Here is a 13,087-nt window from a genome sequence, read left to right as displayed (position 1 = left end):
TTTTTTTTTTTTTTTTTTTTTTTCTTTTTTTAACGTTTATACATTTCTTCTGATTAATTACGTACAGGCGATAATATATAATTTTTTTTTTTTGTAAAAAAAACTTCATTCATTAATTCATTACAGAGCTTGAAGCCCATGACGGCCACAGGCCCAATACAAAAGTTACAAAAGTTAAAAAGAGAAATAGCTTACCGTGGCCCTTACTAAAAGAAGACCATACCCCGAGAAAGGTCAGAACCACCAAAAAGGATCGACCTGCCAAGTAAATAAAAATTACAGATTACAGAAAAAGACTGAACCAGGTGATGAGCAAAGTTTGATCCGGTGTGTTCGAGTATGGAGCATATGATAGAGGAAGGAGACGGCTTCGGATGGTTGACTTGATCTCCTTAATGATGACAGAGGATAATATAATATATAACCTTGAGTACCCCATTAACATTATTAACATCAATCATATATGATGTATGTTGCCTCCAGGGAAATGTAACAAAAACAAGACTTGTTCTATAATCCCTCATCCCAAAATACAGGAACATTAATCAAAAGTCGAGTTTATGCCAAGCCTTTGCGAGATATGATTATACGTGCATTATATTTGATTAGAAAACATTTTTATTGGGCCTTTAATTTTTCAGTATTTTACATTTTTTACCTTGAAATAACAAATACATATACACAATTAAAATTTCATAGCAATTATATATATTTTAATTGTTAAAATGCATATAATTGCGAAATTATGATATGAAATTTTAATTTTGTATATGATTTTGTTTTTTCAATCTAAAAATGTAAAAAAGAAATGTAAAATACTGAATAAAGGCCCAATAAAAACATCATAACGGCCCAATAAAAAGGTTTTTTTATCAAAAATAATGGTGGTTGACTGGTTGTGGAGGTTGGGGCACATGAGAGAGAGAGAGCGTCTGATCAAATTAAACACTTCAGGTTTGTATGTACTTTCTTCACTTGCCCGGTGGGTTCAAGACAACCCAACACGTTCCTTTATAAAAACAAAGCAACTCATTTCCTCAAAGCTCAATCTCATAACACCATGGCTCATCTTCAACCTCCTAACATCATCGAGACCACTCACATCTTTCCCCCAAAAGGCACCGTTCCATCCACCACTCTGCCTCTCACCTTCTTCGATGCCCCATGGCTCAATCTACCACTCTCCGAGTTTCTCTTCTTCTTCTCTTACCAAAACTCAACTGATTGTTTCCTCAGAGACTTTTTACCTAACCTCAAACAATCACTCTCCATTACCCTCAAACATTTCTTCCCTTACGCCGGTAAACTAATCATCCCGCCTCGTCCCGACCCTCCCTACTTACGCTACAAGGATGGCGAAGACTCTCTTCTTCTCATTGTTGCAGAGTCCACTGGAACAACTGATTTCAATGATTTGAAAGCCGATTCTGCTAAAGATATCAGAGTGTTGCATGGCGTCATGCCAAAGTTACCTCCTCCCCATGTCTCTCCGGAAGGAATTCTAATGCGGCCAACAAGGGTGATGCAAGTCACCATCTTCCCTGGAGCCGGAATCTGTATAGGCAACTCAGCTACTCATGTTGTAGCAGATGGAGTCACCTTCAGTCATTTCATGAAGTATTGGATGACATTGACCAAATCCAAGGGCAAAGATCCAGCTGCCACGCTTCTTCTACCCTCTCCGCCTAATCACAGCTGCAGAAACATGATCAAGGACCCAGGCGAGGTAGCTAAAGGACACTTGGAGAGGTTTTGGAGCCAAAACTCTGGAAAACACAGCTCACATGCCANACTCTCCGAGTTTCTCTTCTTCTTCTCTTACCAAAACTCAACTGATTGTTTCCTCAAAGACATTTTACCTAACCTCAAACAATCACTCTCCATTACCCTCAAACATTTCTTCCCATACGCCGGCAAACTAATCATCCCGCCTCGTCCCGATCCTCCCTACTTACGCTACAAGGATGGTGAAGACTCTCTTCTTCTCATTGTTGCAGAGTCCACTGGAACAGCTGATTTCAATGATTTGAAAGCCGATTCTGCTAAAGATATCAGAGTGTTGCATGGCGTCATGCCAAAGTTACCTCCACCTCATGTCTCTCCAGAAGGAATTCTGATGCGGCCAACGAGGGTGATGCAAGTCACCATCTTCCCTGGAGCCGGAATCTGTATAGGCAACTCAGCTACTCATTTTGTAGCAGATGGAGTCACCTTCAGTCATTTCATGAAGTATTGGATGACATTGACCAAATCCAAGGGCCAAGATCCAGCTGCCACGCTTCTTCTACCCTCTCCGCCTGATCACAGCTGCAGAAACATGATCAAGGACCCAGGCGAGGTAGCTAAAGGACACTTGGAGAGGTTTTGGAGCCAAAACTCTGGAAAACACAGCTCACATGCCATGCCTGAGAACATGGTCAGAGCTACTTTTACAATGAGCCGTAAACAGATAGAAAATCTCAAGCACTGGGTTACAGAGCAGTCTGAGAATCAGTCTCCTGTTTCTACCTTCGTGGTGTATCTAGCGTTCACTTGGGTGAGCTTGATCAAGACGCTTATTGAAGACAGTGGAAAGGAGGGAGACAAAGACGAAGTCTTTCATTTGATGATTAATGTGGATTGCAGGAATCGTCTCAAGTATGCAGAAACAGAACCAATACCACAAACATACTTTGGCAACTGCATAGCTCCTGGTATCGTATCAGTCAAGAAACGAGATTTGCTAGGAAAGAAAGGCGTTTTGGCTGCTTCGGATGCACTGACAGCGAGAATCAGTGATATGTTATCAAGTGATCTATTGAAAACAGCACCAAGTTGGGGACAAGGAGTACGCAAATGGGCAATGTCACGTTTTCCAACATCAATAGCAGGAGCTCCAAAACTGAGAATGTATGATATGGATTTCGGGTTAGGAAAGCCCTGCAAAATGGATATAGCTCACATAGAAACAGGAGGCTCGATTGCATTCGCAGAGTCCAGAGACGGCAGTAATGGAGTTGAGATTGGAATAGCACTGGAGAAGAAAACAATGGATGCCTTTGCTATGATTCTACAAGAGGGGATCAAGGAATTTGAAACATAGCACAATTCCCATTCTTCTCTAACAACTTGTTCACCAATCTTAATTTCCCTTCAATCATATATCATTACCAACCTTTCTCATTTACAAGAACTTGTAACGGCCAAATAAATCAACTTCTATAGGTCTCTCATGAGATATCCATTCCACCAAAGCCGTTCGTTAAGAATGTCATTTATTTCCAATCTCATGAATAAAGGCAGCATCAAACTCGGACACAGCAAAACAAAAACACGGGCTAATTTTGGAAGAAGATGATAATGTAGTGAACTTGTTTAACTCCTAGTCTCATGGTTATAAAGATGAGACGAAGCTGATGAGAACACTTGAAGATATATGAGTTTTTTCAGACTACAGGCACTACGATACAAGTGCAAGTGTATAGTTTAAACTCAAATAAATTTCATTATTAAAGAAAACCAAAAAAACAAAAACGATAAAGTAATGAAGTGAAGTCTCAGTAAAACCCAAAGAAATCATAGAAATTGCAGCTTCTGCCAAGGGGTTCTCCCTGAAAAACAGGGTCTCAGCTCCACTGCACCTCGTAAGATTGGATTATATCATCATCGACAATTCAAATAATTCGAAAACAAACACTTTGGTAAAAGAAACACTAATAAAGGCTCAGATAAGAATATAGCTTTTTCAATCAAGAATTATCTGAAGCAGAACTGGCGTATCAAGCTGTTACAATTAATCATCACTGCCCAAAACAAATTAACTCAAAAGAGCAAAACTTCGAAGACGAGAAAACAAGAACTCTAAGGCTCATATTAAGAAATTCAACTATGTATTTTACCGTATATGCTTCATTGACCTAAAGAAGCATCTCAGAAGCGCGGGTAAGTTTATAATCATCGCCCATTAACAAAAACACTAAACAAGAACATGGCTACCATTAAAGAGATATAGATATAGCCGCTTTTTAGACACAGAAGAGCCTAAGGAATAAGGCGAATCTGCAACACAAACGGCCAAAAACAAATCTAGCAGGAGCTTTGGGGCTTACTTCCTCATCTCTTGTAATCAGATTAGCCCGGGAGGCTCCTGCTAACCTAAAGATACTCTAGTTATATATAGATAAAACCCTAAGAGATTGAACAAGACAGTTCTAAAGATATACGAACTGTAGGAAGCAGAGCAATGAAGAAGATGATCTTATATAGCTAGCGGCTCGTCAAAAACCCTAGCCCTAAGTCTCTATACCATAAAGACCACTTTGCCCCCGTTAGTTTATTGCTGTTCCCTTCATTTTAACCGGCCCAACTTAATAAAACTAGCCCACAAGTATAATGTCAATCGTAAACCCTAATTATGCTCTGAATCTTCTTCATTCTTCAAAAATCTCGACGGCAACAAGATTCACAGCATAGATTCAAATTAATCGTGCTTATAGAACTGTGAAAAAGGGGAAAACATAGTCATTATTTACCTGCACACCAGAAATAGCTTTCACAACAGTGGACTTTCCATGAGCGATGTGTCCAATGGTTCCTGAAATACAACAATATCATCTTTTGCTTCTATGCATGGTTAGTTTTCCCGACGTCAGCTTATATAAAAGACCAAGGAGCATGAGTGGAAAGTTAAACAAAACTCAAAATTTACCTAGATTTATAGTAGCTGGCGAGAAATGACCTCAGAGACAAAATAATGTAGCGTAGTTACATCCATTTTTTAAAGATCAGGCTCAGCTATTATGAAATATTCTAGAAAGTAGAAGAAACTAGTTAGACTAATTACCAGCTACATAACATACATGGTTCACAAACGCTGCAGCTATGAAAGTTTTTGGTGCACCTTCTCGATGAGATTCATAGGCGACGAGACCTTCTGGATGGTTCAAAAACGCTCCAATGTATTCCTTCACATAGTTTGCTGAAATAACGGCAACGATTACATTTTCAAATTTCACAGATTAAGGACTCCACAAACAAATAAACAAATGAGTTAAGCGAAGAGAAAACTTACCCCCTAGCAACGTCAAAACGGAAATCCTTAAACCAAACAGTGTTGCGAAGCCAACGAAGCCACCCGGTTATATATTTCCTAACAAAATGTTGAGTGTAATCAATATTTGGAACTCCATAGATATTATCCACTGTGCTCCGGTTACCATATGTTTTAGTGGATAACTTTTCTTTAGCTTTCAGAACATAGTGATATCTATCAAACATGTAATATAATCATCACTCACCAGTCCTCCGGTACAAGAAGTCACGGCGTGTTCATCCCACGGTATAAAGAAAATTCCATCATAACGGTTATACATTCCACCATGTCCTCTAGTTGTCCCAACACGATGATTGATAACTATATCAACCAACTTTGTACTGTTTCATCTGAGGAAGTAAATATTCCAATAGATGCTCAGAGCCATATGCTGAGTTTAGTGAATAAAGGTAATGTGGAAGATCAGCTGGAATTACAGTAAAAGCAACAACAGAAACCAATTCTGCAGTTAGTAATGGCTATTTGATTAAACACTCAAATATACAAAAAGCTCATTAAATCTTGGAAATCAATTTATTCTTACCTTCTGGTGGCAAGAGACTGAGATGATGGTGGCAACCATGCAGAAAGTAAAGCCAGATTTGCGACGCCGGGAACTTCTCCGTGCAAGTTTCTCCACCAATCATGTTTGTGAGATTCCCAATTATAAGCCTGATATACAATTTCAAATAGCTGTTAGGGTCTATAAGACGACTAAGGTCAAACCAAGATTGTACAGCTATAAGTGTTAGACTATATAATATAAAGATGAGCTTACCTGGAGACCGACATCCCTTCCATCGTTTAGATCTCCACCTGATATAGAGAAGCAGAAGACTTAATATTTGCAGCTTTAAAACTAAGAACGTGAAGACCTAATCTAAAACCTTTGTAATATCAGTTTGTTCGTTGCATTCATCAAAGACCTGCGCTGATCTGACGAAATACGGGTTGGATTTAACAATTACCTGCATCCGGATAGATATAGCATTTCAGATAGATCAAACAATACGAGATATGCGTAATGAGACACAAACCAGTAAGCTATGAAGCAGCAAACAATAAGTGATATGCGTAATGAGATACAAAGATCCTAAATTCCAAATATCTCCACCGAGATAACAGAATTAGAGAAGAGTAACATTTGCTTCATGAAAGATAAATAAAACAATAGCAAATACTCTCCAATTTCCCTAAATTCTGAAGAAAAAAAGAAAGATCACATACCTCGGTGGAGAAAAAACTACTGCGTCTTCGTGCCATGTTTCTACAAAGTCTCTAATCAAGCAATCCTGCATATATAGAGCCGAGAAGAGGGAAACGTTAACACATTGAACAGTTTCTGATCTAAAACGAATCACACTTAAGTGATAACGATGCAAGTTTGTACCTTGCTTCGGTTAGATGATAAATAGTTAAGCAGCACTCCGCTATGAGAATCAAAGTTTGGCCACGGGTGGTTCTTGACCTGTAACAACGATTACAAGATTCATAAAACCAAAGAAAATCAGAAATCTGGTAGCATATGAATGATAATGTAAGTAGTACCTTTCCCATGCTCGGTTAGGATAGGAGGCACCAACCACTTCATAAAACTTGGGGTACCTATCGAGTTGAATAATTTGTGAGCCAGTAAAAAGTATGACCAAATAAATATTAAAGAGGAAAAACGTTACCAGCCTGAAAAGGCAAAAGTTGCATGAGCACCACTTGTGATCCCCCACGCTTTAGACGAGATGTTGCCAAAGACCCATAAAACCCACACCAAAGAACCAGATCATGCTAAAACACAAGATAAAGGAAGTTAGACCCAATCCAGGATTTTCATTCTATTGCTATCAACCAACAACAACGATGGTGAAGTGAGGAATGAATGAGACCACATTATATGAGAAGAAGATGATAAAGAAAAAGAAATCATAAAACCAAAGAAATCAGAAATCTGGTAACACATGAATGATAATGTAAATAGTACCTTGCCCAGCTCAGTTAGAATAGGAGGCACCAAACACTTCATAAAGCTTAGGGACCTATCGAGTTGAATAAGTTTGTGAGCCAGTAATAAAAAAAAATCAAAAGCATGACGAAATAGATATTAAAGGGGGATAAACGTTACCAGCCTGAAAAAGCAAAAGCTGCATAACCACCACCCCAGGCTTGGACGAGAGAAGTTGCCAAAGGCCGGATAATCCTAAAAAACAAGATAAAGGAATTTAGACCCAATCCTGGATTTTTAATCTATTGCAGATAAGCATACAACAACGATGGTGAAAAGTGAGCAATGAGACCAAATTATATGAGAAGATATAAAACTTTTGAGAGGAGCTTAAGAGCCCCACGAAGTTGCAAAGTTTCACCCTTTGGAGATGATGTACCCTCTCCATGTTCACTCTTTGGCCGCTCTAGTGGCAGTCCAAGAGCCCTGTCCTATATCAGCTGAAACGAGAAAGAAAACAGCATCAAAAAGATTAGAGTGAGTTTATTCAACGAGAATTGTCAAAGCGCAAAAGTATGTCTGTGTATGTACCTGTGAGCAGATGACGAGACTCCTTGAGACAAACAAAAAGCACAGTGTAGTATCTATATCTGAAAGAAAAGGTCATTCTATTAATTATAACCAAGATTCAGCAAAACAAAGACCCAGGGTTAGTCACACTCAAGTGATATACGATAATAGTTCAGCAGCACTCTGCTATGAGTAGCAACGTTAGGCCATGTGTGGTTCTTAAACCTGTACTTGGTCAAACACCATCAATCCAATAGAATCAGTTTTGATTCTTGAAAGCATCTCCGCGATCTGCAAATAGAGAATTAAGAAGAAGAACCATTAAATGCTAATTCGTAATTCTAATAAACCCTAGAATTGTTATACCTCTACTTGCTCGGTCAAATTAGAAGAAACGCCATGGAAACAAACAATGTCCCCTCCGATCATCCTAAAATTAGACCAAACTCGTTACTAGGCAAAACATAACAAAAGATATTTAATGGAAAATTAGAAAAAAAAAAAAGTGGAGAAACAAATCTCACCGCAATACTCTCCAGAAGATTAACAATATCATAGATACCGTCGTCGTCGTCGTATCTAGACTCCTGAAACAAACCCCAATCCAATGTCCAGAATAGGATTGGACCATCGTTTTATATGAATGCATCACCTCGAGAAGGAAGAAGAAACAACAGAAACCATACAAAAAAAAAAAAAGATATCAGTTAGTTTCTGTATAGTGTGTGAAACGAAGATTTAACTTGAAAGGGATGAATTAGACTCACAACTTATGTGGATGGGGAGAATTTGAAGTGGACAAGGAAGTAGACGCACCACTGTCTCGAGTGACCTCAGTAAATCGCACATCACCAGCTATCCCCGCATATGATCCTGAAAAAAATGGATCCCATATCAAACAGACAAAAACAAGACTAAAAGAGTAGAAACCAAAAAGTTGCAGCAAAACATTAGTTGTCAATCACACCTTCAAATCTTGGCATGAAGCAGATGATGCGAGGCCACGTACAGTAGAAGATGTGAACACAAACCTCGGAATTCATACAGTTTTCTAACTCCCATTAGGATCACTGAATATGTCTCTGTATACTGGTTAGTAAAACTCAAAAATCCAAGTGAGAAGAAGCAAGAGAGAAGAGAGTTAACTTACCATGGAAAGAAACAGCCTGCTCCTTCTCCTCCGATCATCACTTGCACCATATCTTGCTAATTCATCAAGAAGAGGATGGGATTTTTTTACCATTGCTGTTGTTGTTCCGATCATCATCAAACAAACCTTAAGCAGTTTCGAGTCTTCTTCGTCATTCTTCAATCCATCTCTGACCTGCACATAAACAGAATTAGAAGAAACCATATACATAGTTAATTTTGCAAGTGTGAATTAATAAACAACAACTTAAAAAAGAGAAAACCAGAAGACAAACCATAAATCCCCAAGTTCTGAAACATCATTCATTCATCAAACCATCCCACCCCGATCTGCACATAGAGAATTAGAAGAAGAAGGAACCATCGTTAATTTTATAAGAGCCAAGGTGAAACCCCTAAAAAAACCCAATAAGATTTTAAACATGGAAAAGAAACAAACAAGCAACGTCCTCCGGCTCCTCCGATTCTCACTTGGCACCATATACTGCTAAATTCAGCAAACATACTCAGATTTAGAAGAGAAGATAAAGAGAAAATCTCTAATAACTTACACGATGATGGATGGGGAAGAAGATGACTATACAATTAAAAATGTCGTTGTTGTCGTTTGGGTAATCAATCGTAAACCCTAATTCTGCTCTGAATCTTCTTCATTCTTCAAGAATCATCACCGAACGCTCTCCGATCTTCACTTCTCTCTCATTGTTTGTTGGTTTTTTTTCTCTGTTCGGTGAAGTTAAGAGTCTGTGTTATTATTTCTCAAATAAATGTTGTATTTATAAACACAACACAGATGTGAAAAAAGAAATATGAAAAATTACATAGGTGCAAATCTATACCTCCAGAAGTATGTTTCTCTTTCTTTTTTTTTTCATCATTCAAGTTTTGGAGAGACAGTTTGTAGTCACGGACAGCTGCAGAGGAGAAGAAAGTATCAGAACAACACAAAGAGTCATTATCGAAAAGAAAATCTCTCATAGATTAAGTGAAAAATTACCTGTGACAAACACCTCTGTTTTGTTTTTATCCCAAGTGCTACTGCACTACTGCAGCAACCATTAAATCAGCTGAAACGAGAAAGAAAAGAAAACAGCATCAGAAGCAGGGTTAGTAATATAACTTGGTAAATCTCAAAAATCCAAGTAAAATAATAAAGAGAGGAGAACGGAGTTAACTTACCTTAACAGCATGAGGCAATGACAAGTACCTTTTAGTTGAAAGGATGGTGCGTTGAATTCTAGTGCCTTGTCGAGTTCCAACTTCAGTAGCACCTTGTTGTTCACCCAAAAAAAAGAAAAAGGAGTATTGGTTAGAGGATAGAGATAAGCTTGTAACAGAAGAACATGAAGAAAAAGAGTAAATTTTTTAGATGACTTACAGAGCAATAAGAGGAGGATGTCCTTTCCATCGTTTGGGTCCATAATTCAGCATCATTCTTAACAGTAATGGGAAGGAAGTGAATCACCATAAGTATATCTCCATCATCTAGAGAAGCTGCAACAACAACAACAAAAAGTCTCAGTCTCACTTATGGATGGGGACTACTGCAGCAAACGTATAGAGTGCTTGTGAGTAATATATCGACTTGCCTGAGTAAAGCAAACAATTCAGATGAAATTTGGAACACACACACACACACCTGTTAAACCAAAAAGAAACAAACAACCCCGTTAAAAAGCACCGCGTTGAATTTTGTGGCCTTGTCCAGTTCCACTTCAGTAGCACCTTGTTGTTCAACAAAGAAAAAAAAGGATCAATGGGTAGTCAAGGATGAACTTGAAACAGGACAAAGAAAAGAAAAACGTAGAAGAATTTAAGATCACTTACAAAGCAAGGAGAGGAGTATCCATGGTTAGAGGATAGAGATAAGCTTGTAACAGAAGAAGATAAAGAAAAGAGTAAAACTTTGAGATGACTTACATAGCAATACGAAGAGGATTTCTTTGCCATCGTTTGGGTCCATAATTCAGCATCATCCTTAACAGTAATGGAAAGGAAGTGAACCACCATATATATATAGAGAAAGAGAAGATCAGTTGAAACGAGAAAGAGAAAACAGCATCAGAAGCAGGTTAGTATAACTTGGTAAATCTCAAAATCCAAGTAAAAAACAAAGAAGAACAGAGTTAACTTAATTATTCTTGAGTCTTCTTCTTCATTCTTCAATCCATGTCTCTGACCTGCACAACATATAGCAGAATTAGATTAAAACCATATTAGTTAATTTTACAAGTCTGAATCAAACAACGACTTAAAAGAGAAACCCTAAAAAAAAAAACTCTGGAATTTTTAAAAACCTGTACTTGGCCGTCGGTTAAATCAGAAGAAGAAACACCAACTATGGAAACAAAACAAGCAACGTCCTCCAATCCTCACCGGGCACCAATATCGGATCCTCCAGCAAATTCATCAAACGAGATACTCAAGAGTTAGAAGACAAGAGACAAGAGAAGATGTCTTAACTTAATTAAGAAAATAAACCCAAGAATTTGTATACCTTCTTAACTTGCTCGTTCGAATAAGAAGCGCCCGTGGAAACCCTAAATTCATCAATTAGACAGACAAAAAGAGAAGAGACGGTGAGTGAGTAAGTGTACGTTTTATCAAATTATTCTCTAGATTATATAATGAAAACAACAAAATCGAACATGAAATTGAACATACACACACGACACGATGATGGGTTGGGGAAGAAGCTGATTTCATATACGATTGATGATGCTTGGGGGTCATAAAACCCTAATTGTGCTCTGAATTTTCTTTAGTTTTTAAAAAATCAGCATCAACGAGAGAGCGTCAGATGAGAGAGAGGAGAAATCAATCGACCATTCGAGAGTAGAGAACTCTCTCTCTCTCTCTNTCTCACACACTTTTTTTTTTTTTTCTCTCTGATCGCGAGGGGTGAAGAAAGAGATAATTGACTCTGTATTTATATACGCAGATGTGTTTATGTTTGTTCCCTCATTTATTATATAAAAAAAGAATGGGAAATAGGAAATCTTAGGGGAAATAGGAAAAGGAAATTTATTAGAAAACAAAAAAAAAAAAAAAAAAACTTTATTAGAACGTTATAAGAAGAAAGAAAAAGGAAATAACTCTATACAAAAAAAAAAATCTTTATGTTAAAAGGATAAAACAAAGGAAACGTTGGATTTTTGTTGTGAATCGTAAAACAATACCGACGTCGTTTAGAAGTTTCGGTTTCGTTGACGAGTCAACAACACAAGAAAACCTCTATTGACGGTCAGAAGGTTTCTGTTTCTCACACTTAAATTGCATGCGTAACAGGTTTTAGATAAGATACGTTTGGGCCGTCGCTCTAACTCGGCCTACTTGGAATTCACTTCTTGGCATCATGGTTTTATCACTTGATAGGAATAATAAATGATATGTGTGAAAAAGCATAAAGTAATATAATTATTTTAATTTTTTAATCTACAAAGGGACAAAAATAAATCCTAGAACATCAATCTATTAGGGAGGGAGTATTAATATAGCTAATCTTAAAATTAAACCTCCATTTTACCAATATAAACAGTTTATGAGCGTTACTTCTACCCATCATTCGGGAGGAGGAAGTGATCAGCTGCTACTATTGAACACCCACCTTAACACTCCTCTACGGAGTTGACTCCACTCGAGTAATACCTTCTAGTCCCGACCAGTTCTCTTCTCCTTACATACTAATACCAAAACACACGTAGTTAGTGGTTCTAATGTTCCGTTACTATATTACTCGGATTCAAACTCGACAAAACAGAATACTCCAATTAGTAGTTCTGTTTACATGGTACTAATCTCTTTATATGTGTTGACATAAATTTAAAGACTTGTAAATTTCACCGTTTTACATAACTCTCTCCCTCTCTCCCCCTCTTTAAATGTCCTCTAAAACTGTTTTTTATCATATACAAAAGAAATTATAGAGCATATGAAACGTGGCCGTATGTATATTCGTAACTCAGATTCTCTCTTACGAATTACGATTATGTGTGTTTCGTTTCGTTTGTTCGTATGTATAATAGACTTTTTTTCTTTTCTTTTCTTTTTTGTTTGTCGGGTCTCATTTTCGGAGAGAGAGAAGCTCGAAGCTCCTCCTCAATGGATCTTCCCGAGTGTTTCTAGCAGCACGAGAAAAGGTCGAAGTCTTGGATTCATTTCCTGATTGGATTCTCTGGTTTGTCGATGATGCACGGTTACTTCCTGTTCCCACTCCGCCACTTGAAGTGACCAGACGGCTAGATGATCGACTAATATCGCTCGGTCCACAAGCGGAACTTGGACGAGAACTTGAAGCAATTGCTCTCCTTGATGAGCTTCCGTATCTCGAGGAACTACGTAATCTTTCCGAGTCACCACCA

General features: G+C 37.9%; 1 protein-coding gene and 1 long non-coding RNA gene across 18 annotated transcripts; one reads left to right on the top strand and one right to left on the bottom strand.

Moving 5' to 3' along the window:
• Positions 834 to 3,212, top strand: LOC104761460 (coumaroyl-CoA:anthocyanidin 3-O-glucoside-6''-O-coumaroyltransferase 1-like). 3 transcript variants are annotated; one of them, XM_010484548.2, is made up of 2 exons: positions 834 to 1,189; positions 1,802 to 3,212. In XM_010484548.2, the coding sequence occupies exons 1-2, from the start codon at positions 1,061 to 1,063 to the stop codon at positions 3,080 to 3,082; spliced, it is 1,410 nt and encodes a 469-aa protein (XP_010482850.1). In that variant the 5' UTR covers positions 834 to 1,060; the 3' UTR covers positions 3,083 to 3,212. The 3 variants fall into 3 exon arrangements, with proteins under 3 accessions (XP_010482850.1, XP_010482864.1, XP_010482858.1); XM_010484562.2 differs by having other exon boundaries at positions 834 to 1,726; positions 2,339 to 3,212; XM_010484556.2 differs by having other exon boundaries at positions 834 to 1,784; positions 2,397 to 3,212.
• Positions 3,394 to 11,635, bottom strand: LOC104761402. 15 transcript variants are annotated; one of them, XR_002037340.1, is made up of 33 exons: positions 11,391 to 11,633; positions 11,224 to 11,266; positions 11,024 to 11,121; positions 10,366 to 10,906; positions 10,105 to 10,220; positions 9,906 to 9,997; positions 9,724 to 9,793; positions 9,566 to 9,640; positions 9,310 to 9,449; positions 9,166 to 9,210; positions 9,002 to 9,056; positions 8,728 to 8,901; positions 8,545 to 8,647; positions 8,345 to 8,450; positions 8,102 to 8,229; positions 7,944 to 8,007; positions 7,803 to 7,868; positions 7,599 to 7,657; positions 7,429 to 7,507; positions 7,188 to 7,262; positions 7,047 to 7,101; positions 6,748 to 6,853; positions 6,620 to 6,676; positions 6,462 to 6,539; positions 6,299 to 6,363; positions 5,850 to 5,887; positions 5,616 to 5,743; positions 5,277 to 5,498; positions 5,051 to 5,128; positions 4,880 to 4,957; positions 4,688 to 4,788; positions 4,518 to 4,573; positions 3,399 to 3,620 (listed from the first exon to the last, which is right to left on the bottom strand). It is a non-coding gene; the product is annotated as an uncharacterized LOC104761402 (long non-coding RNA). The 15 variants fall into 15 exon arrangements; XR_002037337.1 differs by having other exon boundaries at positions 3,394 to 3,614; positions 3,879 to 4,788; positions 11,391 to 11,635; XR_002037345.1 differs by adding an exon at positions 5,959 to 6,039 and having other exon boundaries at positions 3,399 to 4,788; positions 11,391 to 11,634.

Source organism: Camelina sativa, chromosome 3 (assembly GCF_000633955.1).
Source record: "Camelina sativa cultivar DH55 chromosome 3, Cs, whole genome shotgun sequence".
Classification (NCBI taxonomy): Eukaryota; Viridiplantae; Streptophyta; class Magnoliopsida; order Brassicales; family Brassicaceae; genus Camelina; species Camelina sativa.
This window is presented reverse-complemented; position numbering and strand designations above follow the sequence as displayed.